The 19901-nt window shown below is 45.0% G+C and overlaps 1 protein-coding gene across 1 annotated transcript in view; it reads left to right on the forward strand.

Moving 5' to 3' along the window:
* The window catches only part of LRRC23 (leucine rich repeat containing 23), a 1080884-nt gene that overhangs the window by 975805 nt on the left and 85178 nt on the right, over positions 1-19901 (forward strand). The window contains exon 7 of the mRNA XM_044079596.1: positions 10881-11112. Coding sequence (XP_043935531.1) covers positions 10881-11112 — 232 coding nt within the window. The remainder of the gene's footprint in view (positions 1-10880; positions 11113-19901) is intronic.

The following is a 19901-nucleotide window of genomic DNA, read 5'->3' on the forward strand; positions in this document are numbered from 1 at the left end:
TCCAGGGCATATGGCAACCTTACAAATGCCACTTGCATATAAATGTTCTAGAGATGAGAGCAGTGCTTTTAGCGTTGCAAGCCCTTCAAGGCTCTCTTCCGATGGGAACGATAGCAATACAGACGGACAACATGTCTGTAGTGTGGTATATCAACAAACAAGGCGGAACCAGATCCTACCTCCTATGTCGAGAGGCACTCAGACTGTGGCAATGGGCAATTTCTTCTCAGCGGTTTCTGATAGCAACGCACATCCCCGGGAAGTCCAATGTCATTGCGGACAAATTGAGCAGAGCTATTCTCATGCCTCACGAGTGGTCTCTGAAAAATTCAGTATTGAAAACAATTTTTCTGAAGTGGGGCCAGCCTTGCTGCAACCTTTTTGCTACTCCCCAAAACAGCAAGTGCAGAGATTATTTCACCCTCTTTCCTCTACCAGGCCATCCCAGCAGAGACGCTCTAGTCCAAGTTTGGCTCCGAGGACTTCTGTATGCATTTCCTCCCTTCCCACTAATTTCTCAAGTGATACAGAAAGCCATCGCTCAGAAAGCTTCCTTGATCCTCATTGCCCCTTACTGGCCTCGACAGGTTTGGTTCCCTTTTCTACACCATTTTCTGTTGGAGCAACCTTGGCATCTGGACCTAGTTCCAGATCTTTTGACCCATCAGTCGGGTCAGTTACATCGCTCCCTTCCCTCCCTGAACCTCACTGCTTGGTTCCTCCAATTCCAACCCTAGCCAGACTTCCTCTAATATCTCACTCAGTTCGAGATATTTTAATAGCTTCCCATAAATCCTCCACTCGGAAGATTTATCTTAGTAAGTGGAAACGTTTCTCTTATTGGGCACAATGAAGGGACATAGATCCTTTCACTGCTCCCATTCAATCGGTCCTTGATTTTTTTGCCGAACTATTCCACGCAGGTTCGTCTCCTTCTACTCTTAAGGTTCAATTGGCAGCTATATCTAACTTTCATGTGGGCATCTCGGATTCTGCCATCATGTCTCACAAGCTTTGCAAAGCCTTCTTGAAGGGAGTTTTTCTTCTCAAGCCTCCTATAAGAAATCCTCCTCCTTCTTGGGACCTTAACTTAGTTCTCACATCTTTGATTCTTCCCCCTTTTGAACCTGCAGCTTCCTGTTCAATGAAATTGCTATCCTGGAAAACACTCTTTTTGGTAGCCATTACTTCGGCTAGAAGGGTCTCGGCTTCATGCACTCTGCAGTCGATCACCATATCTTTTGTTTCATAAGGATAGGGTATCCTTATGGACCAACCCATCCTTTTTACCCAAAGTAGCCTCTGCGATAAACCTAAATCAAAACATTGACCTTCCTGTGTTTTTTCCTAACTATTCTAACAGGTCTGAACAAAAATTACATTGGCTGGATGTTCATCGACAATTAAGGTATTATTTGGATAGGACCAAACAGACCAGAAAAGCTGACCAATTGTTTGTTTCTTATGCAGAAGGCAGAAAGGGCCTTCCAGTTTCGAAAGTATCACTCTCCAGATGGCTTACATCCTTGATTTCCTTTGTGTATGAGATTAGGCATCAAAAGTTACATAACAAACCTAAGGCTCATTCAACTAGAGCATTGGCTACTTCTATAGCTTTCCAAGACAGGCTGCCTATTGATACGATTTGTGCAGCAGCTACATGGGCTACTCCTCACACTTTCATTTCTCATTATAAGTTGGACTTAGCTTCTAGACACAGAGCTAACTTTGGTTCCACTGTACTCAAGAGTCTGTTCCGATAGGCCACCCGGGACAAGGTGCTAGGGACGTGGTCCCATTCAGCAAGAATGAAGGCAAGATGGACAACTTAACATATAGAAGTTATGTTCTTACCATAACGTTCCATGTTAGTTGTCTTCTTCTCGCCTTCTTTCTTGCGTCCCACCCTCCTTCCCCCTAGCCTGGACAGACCTAGAGGAGTTTGATTGTGACACCTTCCTTCTGTCATTTTATAGAGGTGGGTTTCCCCTTTCCAGTGTTTCTGGATTTCTTCTTGGCTGGGCCTAGCTTACAAATGAGATCTGAGGTATTACCGCCTAGCATTGTGGGATATAAGGGGAGCCTCGAGCCGGTGGAACCAACTCTCGAGCTTTTAGAGTGGCCGAGTCGGAGCCGAGGATCGGCTCCGAACCCATCCAGCAAGAAAGAAGGCGAGAAGAAGACAACTAACATGGAACGTTATGGTAAGAACATAACTTCTATTTTTCGACTACGGCGCCAAGTTTGCAGTCATCTGCAAACTTTGTCAGCCATAACCCTCCTGTGTTTGCTTGTACTTCAGAAAAGTAGATGCCGAACAAGAGTGGTCCCAGGACTGAGCCCTGTGGGACACCACTTGTGACAGGCCTTGAGTCTGACATGGCGCCAGCAACTCTGACCCTGTGGGTTCTGTCACTTAGCCAGTTTGCAACCCATCTTGTGATGTATGGGTTTACATTTAAGCTGATGAGTTTTTCGATGATACCTGAGTGGGGTATTGTGTCGAAGGCCTTTGCCAGGTCGAGGTAGGCTGTATGGACTGCCTTGCCTCATCAATGCCCTTGGTGACTGTTTCGAAAAAGTCAACCAAGTTTAAGAGGCATGATCTGCCTTTGACAAAGCCAAACTGGGATGGATCCAAAGTCTGCAAGTTCCCTATGTCTTTATTTATGAGTTCCATTATGATCCTCTCCATGGCTTTGCAGATAAGGCTTGTCAAGCTAATGGGACGGTAATTTCCAGGGTCGGTGGAGGCACCGCCCTTATGAAGTGGGACCACAGTCGCTGTGTGCCACTCCTTGGGTACGTATCCTGAGGTGAGGCTAAGATTAAACAGCTGTCCTAACTGCGGGTTTAATTCCTCATTGAGTTCGTGGAGCACACAGCCGGGGACACCATCCGGTCCCATGGATGCTGTCTTTTTTGCCTTGGAGAGAGCAGTTCTCACCTGGGCGTTGGAGATGTTTGGGGGGCTACAATCCTCTGGTATAGATATCTCTCCTTTTGGAGGAGGGGAGAAGTTTGCACTGAACCTGTCAGCCAGTATGTTGGCAATGTGTGTAGGTTCAGTAATCTTCACATCATTTTGAACTAATTCTGAGCATATCTGGGAGTTTCCTCCTAGGTTTCTAACATAGCTAAAGAAGGCCTTATGATTGTCTTTGAGTCCTTGGCGATTTTTCTCTCAAAATTTGCCTTGGATGATTTTATGAGAGCTCTTAGTTTTTTACTTATAATGATCAAAGGTGTCTTACCTTTCAAGGATTTTGCTCTGTCTTATAGTAGCTTCCTCCTTTTGTTGTAGAGCTTGTTTATGGCTGGGGTCCACCAGACTGGACGCTTGCCTTTGGTACAAAGAGTCTTAGTTTTGTTTGGGATTGCTTGATCCATGCAGTCCTGTAGGTGCTGGTAGAAGGCATTTGTAAGTGATTCAGCGGTTTGAGTAATGTTTACCACTGGCTCAGGGGCCTTAAAGGAGACCACACTAGTTTTTAGAAGTGTGAAGTCGGCTTTTGAGAAGTTTTTCACTGTGGTCTTTTTTATTTCAGGTGGGGGCGGGATGAGGACCTCCAGCGAGATTAGTTTATGGTCTGATCTCACCAGTGAGGGGTATACTTCCGGTGTTGAACATTGTGATCCCATGTTCGTGATGATGAGATCAAGTATGTTTTCTCCTCTTGTGGGGATGGTTGTTCCATGGCATTTGAGTTTATGAACTCCAGGAACCTTTGGGCTAGAGTGTTTGGGCTTGAGTAGTGTTCCCAGTCTATATTAGGGTAGTTGAAATCACCTAGTATGATGGTATTTGGAGATACATTTATCCCCTCCAGTGTTTTCAGGAAGGCCATGTGAGGTTCCTGAGTTTGAGAGGGTGGCCTGTAACATGCTACAAGTTGCAGAGCAGTCTTGCCTATGGTTAATTGCACCTGGATGGTCTCCGATGCATTGTGTGTTGCCACCAACCTTGAGGTGTGTGTGTCCTTTATGAATATGGACACCCCCCCTCGTTTCTTGGTGTTGTCCGGATTTTGGGGCCGGAACGCATGATATGAGGTGAAACCTGATAGTGCTGGGGTGCTCTCAGGAGCCTTGAACCAGGTTTCTGTCACTGCACAGACATCGATGTTCTCCATACTGAGAAGGGCCTCGAGTGCGTGCATCTTGAGATTGAGACTTCTGGCATTGAGCAGCATTACCCTTAGTTTTTTCCTTTTTTGTGTTCTAGGGTGGTAGGTTTAGAATTTGAGCCTTGCCTAAAAAAGGCACTATGGGGGTGGCAAGAGCCTTTGCCAATATCCAGAAGCCCAGGGTGACAGGTGCAAGCCATCCCTCATGAAGCAGCGTGGCTTGTCCAGCATGTCATCCCAGGCAGACAGACATTGGATCCCCTTTGAATGACACCAAAATTTAAGCCAATTATTAAAGCTGATCATCTTATCACTGTATTGTGGCATCATTCTAGGTGAAGGTAGGATACTGCTCAAGGTCAGGGTCATACCTGCCTGGGCTACATAATCAGAGAGCTCCTCAATGTCTCTTTTCATGTAGTCCAGGGAGGTAATGCCTCAGGTCGTTGACACCAGCATGGACAATGACTGAGTCATACTTGTACTTGCTGTTGAGAGACCTGAGTGCTTGCGTTATGTGGCGGATTCTAGCGCCCGACAGGCAGCTTACTGTGACCTTCTCCTTACTCAGTCTGGTGAGCGGGACGTCAGTGTGCCTGACTATGGAGTCACCAATGACGAGTGTGTCTGGCATTGTGTTTGGCCTTAAGGGCTGTGACTGTTTGACACTCTGACTGTGTGGTCTATGTGATGCATGTGTTGGGTCCTGAGGTGGTAGTTGTTTGGGTGTCTGCTTTGGAGGCCTCTGCTGTTTTGTTAGATTTTTGGTCAGAGCCTCCGAGTATGTCTTTGTGTGATTATGTGTATGATTTGAAGTTGTGATGGTACTATGTGTGACTGGGTATGTAGTGTGTGTGGTTACCTTCTCCTCCTGTCTGGTCTTGCCAGTCCTATGTTGAGAGAGCTCAGCCTCCAGTTTGGCCGTATAGTTGCATCTCTCACATGTATTTGTGTTTTGTGGGAGAAGGAGAGGATTGTCTGTGTACATGAGGCAATTGTAACATTGCCTCAATATTCCCAGGTTCACCAGTTGAGCAGGGGAGGACACTAGCAACTGATCCCTCGACATGCTAGAAGTAATAGATAAAAAAAATACAAAAGACTCCGGGGGATGTGGGTTCTAGGCTGGTGGGGTACTATCTATAATAATAGTGCTTTATCAAGGTGCAAGTACTGTAGGAGCAAGTGCTAGGCTTTACAGATAGAGAATAGTCTACTTGGGAATCAAGTAGAGATGAAGTTTTTAGTTATAGGATACGCTGGTTAGATCGGCAGTACAGTTCGAGGAAGGTAGATTTAAGGGAAAATTTGAAGAGTGGAATTTAGGTAGCCCGAATAGTTTAACCTTGTTTAACCACCGCTGCTCTTGTGTGCAACAGTGGCAACTCCGCGCTAAAGCGTGCTTTATAGCAGGGGGCTGGAAAAAACAGGAAATGACCCAAAATGGCCAACGAATTACTAGTTGCTGTCTCTAACCACTCCTATGAGGACAAACAAGCAGCTCAGTACTCCCCACTCCCACTGGTGAGTAAAGAAACTACCTCTGGCCACACAGAAAATGGAGGAACACAGGAACCAAATACAAAGCCCAGGGATCAGCAAAATCTGATCACTGGAACAACTCGCTAGGAAAGGAGAAGTATTTTTTTTTTGTTTTTTTTTAGTTTTTTTGCAAACAGACAGAAAAAATACAGTAAATGCTTTGGTATTCGACTAAATTGCTATCAAAGGCTGGTACACTTGAGTGTATTAGCCTGTTTGTTACTTTTAAGCAAAACTTTGACTATTTAGGGGTTTGTTTGCACCTGGACTAAATGAATGCCTTTAATCAGTCACATGACTTTGCTGTCGTGTACTATTGACTATTTAGGGGGTTTGTTTGCACCTGGACTAAATGAGCACCTTTAATCAGTCACATGACTTTGCTGTCTTGTGCTATTGACTATTTAAGGAGTTAGTTTATTCATGTTCTATACACTGATGAAGGCTATGTGATTTATTAAGCCGCAACTGGTCTGTTTTTAATCCCTTATTACTATGTGCTTTTATTACATTAAATATTGGTTTCTTGCCACAGTCTGCTGGTCTATTATGAGTGTAGTTAGTGCCATCTACAGCCAACTCAACACATTGTTGAGTGTTTCCCTTAAGATTTCAGACATAACTAAAAATGCTTTGTGGTTGTCCTTTGTTTGGGGGCCTATGGTACTCTCGTATTTAGTTTTTGAAGACTTGACTAGTTCTCTGATTTGCCTGTTGAAACTAATGAGGGACTGTTTCTCTGTTGTGCACCCTCCCACTTCCATCTATCCAGGAGTTTATTCCTTTTCCTGTACAGTCTATTCATGTCAAGGGCTTCACCAGGGTGACATGTTTTTCTGGCTAGACCGGGGTTTAGTTTGGTCAGGTATTGTTGTTTCTATGCTGTTGTTTAAGTGGTTGTACAGGGCATTCATGCATATTTCTGCATAGGCCTCCATGTTTTTTATGTTAGGGGGAGCTTTAATTGCCTATGCCTTCACTTAATGGAATGTACTTTGACATGAAATATTCTTTAGCGTTTTAAGATTTGATGGGGATTCTTTTGTTACATTTATTTCAAATGGGACCAATTTATGATCCGATATTTCCAATTAGGGCATTATGCTTGGAGGGAATGCAATTCTCTCCTTTGTTTGTGAGTAGTATGTCAAGGATATTTGAGCCCGTGATGAGAGTGAAGACCAGCTGTTCCTGAGCATTTGCATTGAAAAGTCTGGGAATCTCTGAGCCTGCATGTTAGTGGTCGAGTATGTTTATGGAGAGTTTACTATCAAAATGTTGAAAGGCACATGATTTTGACTCACCTGGTTGAATCATAGTGCCAAATTTGTACATACAGATTTTACAAAATGTCGGAATTCACCACTGTGCAGGTCTGCATTCGAAATAATTTGAAATACCTTCACCTATGAGAAGGTCATGCCAAACGCTCAGGCTATTGTGGTGAAGTTACCATAGCAAACATATACATTTTTTTAATGTTTTTGTAGGGGGCAAGCCCCCCCGCACTCCCCCCCCCCCCCGTAATTATATATTTCAACTCTGGGATCACACAGCAGTGAGGAAAAGTCTAAATTTCCCGATCCCCACTGTAGTGCAGTCTCCAATCAGAATGTCGTTCTCATGTTAATGAATATACACTACCATTCGCTAATGTGGAGTCAAACATTTTCAGACGGGCATTATGGAAACTGGGAAACACGCATTCAACCATCCCTGTTTTGCATAAGTACCATTCCACATTTTGATAGTAAACCTTTATGAAAGGGTAGTTAAATCTCCCATGGGTAGTGTGTTGGGCTGAATGGTAAGTGATTCTAGTAACTTCAGATATGTGGAGTGGATTTCATGGTTAATGGTTGGGGACCTGTAGCTAGCGATGATTTTGCCTGTGGTCAGATGAACATGGAGTAGCTCCAGTGAGTCATCCTGCTTGACCAGTCTTGATATGTGATTATTTTTCTATTGAAATGGAAATTCCTCCCCTTTTCATTTTTGCCTTTTCAGAAGGTGCTCTAAATGTGTGATAGGCATTAGTAGCCTTGCACTGCTGGGGTGCTTTCCACAGCCTTGATCCACATCTGTAACTGCACAGATGTCAGCATTCTCCATGGCAAGGAGAGTTTTCAGAGAGTGCAGTTTTTTGTTAAGGCTCCTAGCATTCAGGAGTAGCACCTTCATTTTGGCATTAGAAGAATTTTTTACATTGGTAGGTCTACTGGTTTGGCACTGCCTAAAAAGGCACCATGGGGGTGCTTAATGCCTTGGCCAGTATTCAAAAGCCTGTTGCAGACCATCTCTGGCAAAGCAGCATGATTTGTTCATCATGTCGTCCCATGCTGACAAATACTAGAAACCTCTGGAATGACACCAGTAGCTAAGCCAATTATTGAAGTCAATAATTTTCTATTTGTATTGTAGTATTGTTCTTGGTGAAGGTAGAATGCTGGTCACTGCGAGGTTCATAATTGCCTGCAACATATATTCGGAGAGGTCTATCGTGACTTTCTTCATATAGTCCAGGGAGGTATGCCTCAGGTCATTCACACCCACATGCACTATGACTGAATCATACTGGTACATGTGGCTGAGTGACCTAAATGTCTGGGTGATCTGACGAATCCTGACAGGGAGGTATGCCTCAGGTCATTCACACCCACATGGACTATGACTGAATCATACTGGTACATGTGGCTGAGTGACCTAAATGTCTGGGTGATCTGATGAATCCTGGCAGGGAGGTATGCCTCAGGTCATTCACACCCACATGGACTATGACTGAATTATACTGGTACATGTGGCTGAGTGGCCTAAATGTCTGGGTGATTTGACGAATCCTGGCAGGAAGGTATGCCTCAGGTCATTCACACCCACATGGACTATGACTGAATCATACTGGTACATGTGGCTGAGTGACCTAAATATCTGGGTGATCTGATGAATCCTGGCAGGGAGGTATGCCTCAGGTCATTCACACCCACATGGACTATGACTGAATCATACTGGTACATGTGGCTGAGTGACCTAAATGTCTGGGTGATCTGATGAATCCTGGCAGGGAGGTATGCCTCAGGTCATTCACACCCACATGGACTATGAATCATACTGGTACATGTGGCTGAGTGACCTGAATGTCTGGGTGATCTGACGAATCCTGACAGGGAGGTATGCCTCGGGTCATTCACACCAACATGGACTATGACTGAATCATACTGGTACATGTGGCTGAGTGACCTAAATGTCTGGGTGATCTGATGAATCCTGGCAGGGAGGTATGCCTCAGGTCATTCACACCCACATGGACTATGACTGAATTATACGGGTACATGTGGCTGAGTGACCTAAATGTCTGGGTGATTTGACGAATCCTGGCAGGGAGGTATGCCTCAGGTCATTCACACCCACATGGACTATGACTGAATCATACTGGTACATGTGGCTGAGTGACCTAAATGTCTGGGTGATCTGATGAATCCTGGCCCCTGATAGGCAGCTGACTGTAACCCTGTGTTTATCCAACCTGGTGAGGGGGGGGGGTGTTTGTGTATCTTACAAAGGAGTCTTCTATGACAAGAATGTTTGAATGTGTGGTGTTTTGCCTTAAGGACTTGCTTGTGGAGGCACTGTGATATGTATTTTTAATGTAGTGGTTGGTGTTGACTTGGTTTTGTTTGCATGTGGTTTCTGAGGGCAGCGTACAGGAGGCCTCTGAGGTTTTGGTAAGTTACTTGTGAGTCCCTCTGCATATGCGGGTTTATGTATCGAGACCTTATTTAATGAGGGAAATGATGTGCATGTGCTGACAACCTGTCTGTCATTTCATTTGTCAGTATGTGAGAATCGTGTCTCAGTTTTCATAGTGTAACTGCATCTCTCACATACTGTGTTTGTCTGTTTCAGGATTAAGTGGTTGTCAGTATACATGAGATAATGGTACATTGCCTCAGGATGCCCATGTCCACCAGGCTGGACACAGAGATAGCAGGAAGGTGCCTATCCATGGTTTCAGGTTTTCTACTATGGGTTTTACCAGAAAGAAAAGTGGGTAGATTTAACTAGACTGGGATGATAGCACACAGACGAAGAATGGGTGCTATACTCACTGTAAACTGCAGTTATAGTTATCCAACAAGGCCATGCTGCTGTGTGTGCAATTCAGATGTTCCTAGAGCAGCAGGGGGACTGGGGAAGGTTGCACAGATAGTTATTCTATCTATGCAGCACATAATACATGATACACAGGGAGCTGGAAACAGTAGCCGCAAGCACTGAAGTATATATTAAATCCACCAGCGCAGCTCAATGTTGAGGTGTACGTATGCTTGTTCATTTTTGTTGAATAGAATACCTGCAGTCATGGCACTTCCTTTGGAAACATCTGCATTTGGATATCTTAGCTAGGGCTCCTCTAGTCCTGTAGTATTTGACATAATGTCTGGTAATGCTGAATATTCATTCATTCATTTATTTTGATTCTGTACATACCCCATCATTTGTGTTTATGTATTTGTTTGCCAAAACTGTACCAATTTCAGGCACAGTCAAGACCAAAGACTAAAATATGTAGAAAAATACAAATCACATGCATATGTTAATCACATATACATGCCTTAAGTTAAAATTAAATTACAATCCATAGCATAAGTGGTAAGAAACTGCAGACTGCATTCTGGGGTACACCCAAGTTAATACAGCAGAGTTGTTATGCCTCTCTTTTAAGATCAGTGAAACTTTTAGCAAGTGTGCACTTCACTGCAGTTTTTGTTATGTGACATGACAAGCTATGATTTTGTAAATCTGATATGTATATATTTTGCTGGATCATATGACGTGGATCCATGGCATCAACATAGCTACTCAGTTTATAAATTAATGAGTAACTGTATTAAACAGATTAAAACTCTGTGGCTCAAAGAAGACAGTTTAGTAAATTAGGTGGAAAAATACTTTAACTTATTGTAACCTGCTAATTAAATGCGGCATTTAGAGATAGTGTTGTTTGTTACTGGAACATAACTTGTAATGCACAACACATTGTGTAACTAGATATTTTTCTTGAAAAATAAAGTGAAAAAATAAAGCATTAAGGTGTAGAATAACTTTCTGATGTAATATAATTACTGAAATAATCATAGATATTTAGATAATGTGAACAGAATAAAAGTCCTCAGTATGTCAAATAATTAAGAATGTTTTGTAATTTGTTTTCAGAGGCAACTTAATATCAAATACAAAGATAGTGAAGAAGCTAAAATGTCTGCCAATGTTGCGGGCACTGGTGCTGTCTGAAAACCCCTGTACAGACAATGAGGATTACCGTGTAGACATTTTGGTGGCACTGAGCACACTAGAAAGGCTGGACAAGGACACCGTGACCGAAGAGGAGAAGGAGGAAGTGGAGGAACTTCGTGAGAAGCAGAGACAGGAGGAGCTAGACACAGAGGTAACACCCTAAATACAAAACGTAGCCTGCACTGTGCTTGTTTACAAGATGAAGATCTAGTCAATAAAGTCTGTAAGTGTGACCTAGTGCAGGGGGGGTGGAGGGAGAAAAACCACTAAGATGTTAGCAGAGTCTGTAACTGATCTAATGCAGGGAGACAGAGGGAGAGAAAAGGCCATGATGTTAGCAGAGTCTGTAACTGATTTATTGCAGGGGAGACAGAGGGAGAGAAAAGGCCATGATGTTAGCAGAGTCTCTAAATGATCTAATGCAGGGAGACAGAGGGACAGAAAATGCCACGATGTTAGCGGAGTCTGTAACTGATCTAATGCAGGGAGACTGAGGGACAGAAAACACCACTATGTTAGCGGAGTCTGTAACTGATCTAATGCAGGGAGACAGAGGGAAAGAAAAGGCCATGATGTTAGACAAGTCTATAACTGATCTAATGCAGGGAAGACAGAGGGAGAGAAAAGGCCATGATGTTAGCAGAGTCTGTAACTGATCTAATGCAGGGCAGACAGATGGAGAGAAAAGGCCATGATGTTAGCAGAGTCTCTAAATTATCTAATGCAGGGAAGACAGAGGGAGAGAAAAGGCCATGATGTTAGCAGAATCTGTAGCTGATATAATGCAGGGGAGACAGAGGGAGAGAAAAGGCCATGATGTTAGGAGAGTCTGTAACTGATCTAATGCATGGGAGACAGAGGGAGATAAAAGGCCATGATGATAGCAGAGTCTGTAACTGGGATTTAGTGCTGGAAAAAGAGAGAGAGACAGACAGACAGACAGTGAGAGAGAGAAGGCTGTGATGTTACCAGAGTATGTAATAGTGACCTAGCACAGGGAGACAGACGGAGATAAAAGGCCATGATGTTAGCAGAGTCTGTAGCTGATCTAATGCAGGCGAGATGGAGGGAGAGCAAAGGCCATGATGTTAGTAGAGTCTGTAACTGATCTGATGCAGGGGAGACAGAGGGAGAGAAAAGGCCATGATGTTAGCAGAGTCTGTAACTGATCTAATGCAGGGGAGACAGAGGGAGAGAAAAGGCCATGATGTTAGCAGAGTCGCTAAGTGATCTAATGCAGGGAAGACAGAGGGAGAGAAAAGGCCATGATGTTAGCAGAGTCTCTAAATGATCTAATGCATGGGAGACAGAGGGAGAGAAAAGGCTGTGATGATAGCAGAGTCTGTAACAGGGATTTAGAGCTGGAAAAAGAGAGAGAGAGAGACAGACAGACAGACAGACAGCGAGAGAGAGAAGGCTGTGATATTACCAGAGTCTGTAAGAGTGTCCTAGTGCAGGGAGAGAGAGAAAAGGCCATGATGTTAGCAGAGTCTGTAAATGATCTAATGCAGGGGAGACAGAAGGAAAGAAAAGGCCATGATGTTAGCAGAGTCTGTAAATGATCTAATGCAGGGGAGACAGAGGGAGAGAAAAGACCATGATGTTAGCAGAGTCTGTAAATGATCTAATGCAGGGGAGACAGAAGGAAAGAAAAGACCATGATGTTAGCAGAGTCTGTAAATGATCTAATGCAGGGGAGACAGAAGGAAAGAAAAGGCCATGATGTTAGCAGAGTCTGTAAATGATCTAATGCATGGGAGACAGAGGAAGAGAAAAGGCTGTGATGATAGCAGAGTCTGTAACTGGGATTTAGTGCTGGAAAAAGAAAGAGAGACAGACAGACAGACAGCTTGAGAGAGAAGGCTGTGATGTTACCAGAGTATGTAAGATTGACCTAGCACAGGGAGACAAGGGGAGAGAAAAGGCCATGATGTTAGCAGAGTCTGTAACTGAACTAATGCAGGGGAGACAGAGGGAGATCAAAGGCCATGATGTTACTAGAGCCTTTAACTGATCTAATGTGAGAGAGAGAAAGAGAGAGAGAGAGAGACAAAAGGCTGTGCTGTTTGCTGAGTCTGTAAGTGTGATCTAGTCACAGAAAAGATAAAGATGGAGAGAGAAAGAGGCAGAAAGGGAAAGACAGAGTGACAAAAGGCCTATATGTTAACAGAGTCTATACGAGTGATCTAGTGAAGGGGAAGAGAGATAGAGACAGACAAAAGATGAAGATGTTAGCAGAGTCATCTTACCATAGCTCAAATATGGACTGCTCTGTTGTCTTACCCTAGAGCACGCCATCCAGCCTCATTCATATCGCTCTGATGTCTCACCCTAGAGCATGACATCCGGCCTCATTCATACATTCATATCGCTCTGATGTCTCACCCAGGAGCATGACATCCAGGCTCATTCATATCGCTCTGATGTCTCACCCTTTAGCATGCCATCCAGGCTCATTCATATCGCTCTGATGTCTCACCCTACAGCATGCCATCCAGCCTCATTCATTTCGCTCTGATGTCTTACACTAGAGCATGACACCCAGCCTCATTCATATCACTCTGATGTCTCACCCTAGAACATGACATCCAGCTTCATTCATATCGCTCTGATGTCTCACCCCTAGAGCATGACATCCAGCCTCATTCATATCGCTCTGATGTCTCACCCTAGAGCATGACATCCAGGCTCATTCATATTGCTCTGATGTCTCACCCTACAGCATGCCATCCAGCTCCATTCATATTACTCTGATGTCTTACCCTAGAGCATGACATCCAGCCTCATTCATATCGCTCTTGTCTTACCCTAGAGCATGCCATCCAGCCTCATTCATATCGCTCTGATGTCTTACCCTAGAGCATGCCATCCAGCCTCATTCATTTCGCTCTGATGTCTCACCCTAGAGCATGCCATCCAGCCTCATTCATATTGCTCTGATGCCTCACCCAAGAGCATGACATCCAGGCTCATTCATATCGCTCTGATGTCTCACCCTACATCATGCCATCCAGGCTCATTCATATCGCTCTGATGTCTTACCCTAGAGCATGACATCCAGCCTCATTCATATCGCTCTGATGTCTCACTCTAGAGCAAGACATCCAGGCTCATTCATATCGCTCTGATGTCTCACTCTAGAGCAAGACATCCAGGCTCATTCATATCGCTCTGATGTCTCACCCTACATCATGCCATCCAGGCTCATTCATATCGCTCTGATGTCTCACCCTACATCATGCCATCCAGGCTCATTCATATCGCTCTGATGTCTTACCCTAGAGCATGACATCCAGCCTCATTCATATCGCTCTGATGTCTCACTCTAGAGCAAGACATCCAGGCTCATTCATATCGCTCTGATGTCTCACCCTAGAGCATGACATCCGGTCTCATTCATATCGCTCTGATGTCTCACCCTACAGCATGCCATCCAGGCTCATTCATATCGCTCTGATGTCTCACCCTAGAGCATGACATCCAGGCTCATTCATATCATGACATCCAGCCTCATTCATATCGCTCTGATGTCTCACCCGAGAGCATGACATCTGGCCTCATTCATATCGCTTTGATGTCTCACCCTGGAGCATGTCATCCAGGCTCATTCATATCGATCTGATGTCTTACCCTAGAGTATGACATCCGGCCTCATTCATATCGCTCTGATATCTCACCCTACAGCATGCCATACAGCCTCATTCATATCGCTCTGATGTCTTACCCTAGAGCATGCCGTCCAGCCTCATTCATATCGCTCTGATGTCTCACCCTAGAGCATGCCATCCAGCCTCATTCATATCGCTCTGATGTCTTACCCTAGAGCATGACATCCAGTCTCATTCATATCACTCTGATGTCTCACCCTAGAGCATGACATCCAGGCTCATTCATATCGCTCTGATGTCTTACCCAAGAGCATGCCATCCAGCCTCATTCATATCACTCTGATGTCTCACCCTACAGCATGTCATCCAGCTTCATTCATATCGCTCTGATGTCTTACCCTAGAGCATGCTATCCAGCCTCATTCATATCGCTCTGATGTCTTACCCTAGAGCATGACATCCGGCCTCATTCATATCGCTCTGATGTCTTACCCTACAGCAAGCCATCCAGCCTCATTCATATCGCTCTGATGTCTTACCCTAGAGCATGACATCCAGTCTCATTCATATCGCTCTGATGTCTTACCCTAGAGCATGCCATCCAGCCTCATTCATATTGCTCTGTTGTCTTACCCTACAGCATGCCATCCAGCCTCATTCATTTCGCTCTGATGTCTCACCCTAGAGCATGACATCCAGGCTTATTCATATCACTCTGATGTCTTACCCTAGAGCATGCCATCCATCTTCATTCATATCGCTCTGATGTCTCACCCTAGAGCATGACATCCAGCCTCATTCATATCGCTCTGATGTCTCACCCTAGAGCATGACATCCAGGCTCATTCATATTGCTCTGATGTCTCACCCTACAGCATGCCATCCAGCTTCATTCATATTACTCTGATGTCTTACCCTAGAGCATGACATCCAGCCTCATTCATATCGCTCTGATGTCTTACCCTAGAGCATGCCATCCAGCCTCATTCATATCACTCTGATGTCTTACCCTAGAGCATGCCATCCAGCCTCATTCATTTTGCTCTGATGTCTCACCCTAGAGCATGCCATCCAGCCTCATTCATATTGCTCTGATGTCTCACCCTAGAGCATGACATCCAGGCTCATTCATATCGCTCTGATGTCTCACCCTAGAGCATGACATCCAGGCTCATTCATATCGCTCTGATGTCTTACCCTACAGCATGCCATCCAGCCTCATTCATATCGCTCTGATGTCTTACCCTAGAGCATGACATCCGGCTTCATTCATATCGCTCTGATGTCTCAACCTAGAGCATGCCATCCAGGCTCATTCATGTCACTCTGATGTCTCACCCTAGAGCATGACATCCAGCCTCATTCATATCGCTCTGATGTCTCACCCTAGAGCATGACATCCAGCCTCATTCATATCGCTCTGATGTCTTACCCTAGAGCATGACATCCAGCCTCATTCATATCGCTCTGATGTCTCACTCTAGTGCAAGACATCCAGGCTCATTCATATCGCTCTGATGTCTCACCCTAGAGCATGACATCCAGGCTCATTCATATTGCTCTGATGTCTCACCCTACAGCATGCCATCCAGCCTCATTCATATCACTCTGATGTCTCACCCTAGAGCATGACATCCAGTCTCATTCATAGCGCTCTGATGTCTTACCCTAGAGCATGCCATCCAGCCTCATTCATATCGCTCTGTTGTCTTACCCTACAGCATGCCATCCAGCCTCATTCATTTCGCTCTGATGTCTCACCCTAGAGCATGACATCCAGGCTTATTCATATCACTCTGATGTCTTACCCTAGAGCATGCCATCCATCTTCATTCATATCGCTCTGAAGTCTTACCCTAGAGGATGACATCCAGTCTCATTCATATCGCTCTGATGTCTTGCCCTAGAGCATGCCATCCAGCCTCATTCATATCGCTCTGATGCCTTACCCTACAGCATGCCATCCAGCCTCATTCATATCGCTTTGATGTCTCACCCTAGAGCATGACATCCAGGCTCATTCATATCACTCTGATGTCTCACCCTAGAGCATTACATCCGGCCTCATTCATATCGCTCTGATGTCTCACCCTAGAGCATGACATCCAGCCTCATTCATATCGCTCTGATGTCTTACCCTACAGCATGCCATCCAGCCTCATTCATATCGCTGTGATGTCTTACCCTACAGCATGACATCCAGGTTCATTCATATCGCTCTGATGTCTTACCCTAGAGCATGCCATCCAGCCTCATTCATATCGCTCTGATGTCTTACCTTAGAGCATGCCATCCAGCCTCATTCATATCGCTCTGATGTCTTACCTTAGAGCATGACATCCAGTCTCATTCATTCGCTCTGATGTCTTACCCTAGAGCATGACATCCAGCTTCATTCATATCGCTCTGATGTCTCACCCTAAAGCATGACATCCAGCCTCATTCATATCGCTCTGATGTCTTACCCTGGAGCATGACATCCAGCCTCATTCATATCACTCTGATGTCTCACCCTACAGCATGCCATACAGCCTCATTCATATCGCTCTGATGTCTTACCCTAGAGCATGACATCCAGTCTCATTCATATCGCTCTGATGTCTTACCCTAGAACATGCCATCCAGCCTCATTCATATCGCTCTGATGTCTCACCCTAGAGCATGACATCCAGTCTCATTCATTTCGCTCTGATGTCTCACCCTAGAGCATGACATCCAGGCTCATTCATATCGCTCTGATGTCTCACCCTAGAGCATGACATCCAGCCTCATTCATATCGCTCTGATTTCTTACCCTAGAGCATGCCATCCAGCCTCATTCATATCACTCTGATGTCTCACCCTAGAGCATGACATCCAGTCTCATTCATAGCGCTCTGATGTCTTACCCTAGAGCATGCCATCCAGCCTCATTCATATCGCTCTGTTGTCTTACCCTACAGCATGCCATCCAGCCTCATTCATTTCGCTCTGATGTCTCACCCTAGAGCATGACATCCAGGCTTATTCATATCACTCTGATGTCTTACCCTAGAGCATGCCATCCATCTTCATTCATATCGCTCTGAAGTCTTACCCTAGAGGATGACATCCAGTCTCATTCATATCGCTCTGATGTCTTGCCCTAGAGCATGCCATCCAGCCTCATTCATATCGCTCTGATGCCTTACCCTACAGCATGCCATCCAGCCTCATTCATATCGCTTTGATGTCTCACCCTAGAGCATGACATCCAGGCTCATTCATATCACTCTGATGTCTCACCCTAGAGCATTACATCCGGCCTCATTCATATCGCTCTGATGTCTCACCCTAGAGCATGACATCCAGCCTCATTCATATCGCTCTGATGTCTTACCCTACAGCATGCCATCCAGCCTCATTCATATCGCTGTGATGTCTTACCCTACAGCATGACATCCAGGTTCATTCATATCGCTCTGATGTCTTACCCTAGAGCATGCCATCCAGCCTCATTCATATCGCTCTGATGTCTTACCTTAGAGCATGCCATCCAGCCTCATTCATATCGCTCTGATGTCTTACCTTAGAGCATGACATCCAGTCTCATTCATTCGCTCTGATGTCTTACCCTAGAGCATGACATCCAGCTTCATTCATATCGCTCTGATGTCTCACCCTAAAGCATGACATCCAGCCTCATTCATATCGCTCTGATGTCTTACCCTGGAGCATGACATCCAGCCTCATTCATATCACTCTGATGTCTCACCCTACAGCATGCCATACAGCCTCATTCATATCGCTCTGATGTCTTACCCTAGAGCATGACATCCAGTCTCATTCATATCGCTCTGATGTCTTACCCTAGAACATGCCATCCAGCCTCATTCATATCGCTCTGATGTCTCACCCTAGAGCATGACATCCAGTCTCATTCATTTCGCTCTGATGTCTCACCCTAGAGCATGACATCCAGGCTCATTCATATCGCTCTGATGTCTCACCCTAGAGCATGACATCCAGCCTCATTCATATCGCTCTGATTTCTTACCCTAGAGCATGCCATCCAGCCTCATTCATTTCGCTCTGATGTCTCACCCTAGAGCATGACATCCAGTCTCATTCATAGCGCTCTGATGTCTTACCCTAGAGCATGCCATCCAGCCTCATTCATTTCGCTCTGATGTCTTACCCTAGAGCATGACATCCAGCCTCATTCATATCGCTCTGATGTCTTACCCTAGAGCATGCCATCCAGCTTCATTCATATCGCTCTGATGTCTCACCCTACAGCATGCCATCCAGCCTCATTCATATCGCTCTGATGTCTCACCCTACAGCATGCCATCCAGCCTCATTCATATCACTCTAATGTTTACTTAACATCCACACATCTCTTCCTCTCTCCCTCTCTCACTCTCACTCTCTCTCTCTTTCTCTGTCTCTCTCACTCTCTCTCTCTCTCTGTCTCTCTCACTCTCTCCTTCTCTCACTCTCTCCCTCTCACTCTCACCCTCTTTCACTCCTCTCTCCCTCACCCTCTCACTCCCTCTCTCCCTCTCCCACTCTCTCACTCTCTCACTCTCTCCCTCTCTCACTCCCTCTCTCTCTCCCTCTCTCACTCCCTCTCTCTCTCACTCTCTCCCTCTCTCCCTCTCTCACTCTCTCCCTCTCACTCTCACCCTCTTTCACTCCCTCTCTCTCTCACCCTCTCTCACTCCCTCTCTCTCTCACTCTCACTCTCTCCCTCTCACTCCCTCTCTCACTCTCTCTCGCCCTCTCTCACTCTCTCTCTCTCTCACCCTCTCTCACTCCCTCTCTCTCCCTCTCTCTCTCACTCTCTCCCTCCCTCTCTCTCTCACTCTCTCCACATTTTCCTTCCTGTTTTCTATCCCCTTCTCCATCTCCCCCTACAGTCTAAAGCTTTGATATACTGTATGTATAGAGTCGACATGCCATCTCTGAATTCAATTTATTTTGCTATTTATACTCTCTTCATGTGTATTATTACTTATTCTAAGCTGCATTTTTGAGCGTTTATTTTATAGCAACTACAAATTGTGTGATAATTTATTGTTGTACTGCCCTTTGTATTCCCTTCATTGTATTCCTAGGCTGAACCAGAAAATGGTCCCCTTGGTTCAGAGTTTTACTGTGATCGACAAAAAATAAATACATCACTCTGCTAATCCATCAGTCTGCAGATAGTAAAATGTTGTCTTCAGTTGTCTGACTTTAAAGCACAAACATAGCAGGTGTGGTACCCTGGACATAAAGGGACTGCTTTGGTTAGTAAGTACCTCATTAGGGATGCTTATTCTGTAGAATGACATTACCAGATGTTCATCATATTGATCACTTCTAGTAG

This window comes from Protopterus annectens, chromosome 8.part0, assembly GCF_019279795.1.
Source record: "Protopterus annectens isolate FY-2018-M chromosome 8.part0, PAN1.0, whole genome shotgun sequence".
Taxonomy (NCBI): Eukaryota; Metazoa; Chordata; order Ceratodontiformes; family Protopteridae; genus Protopterus; species Protopterus annectens.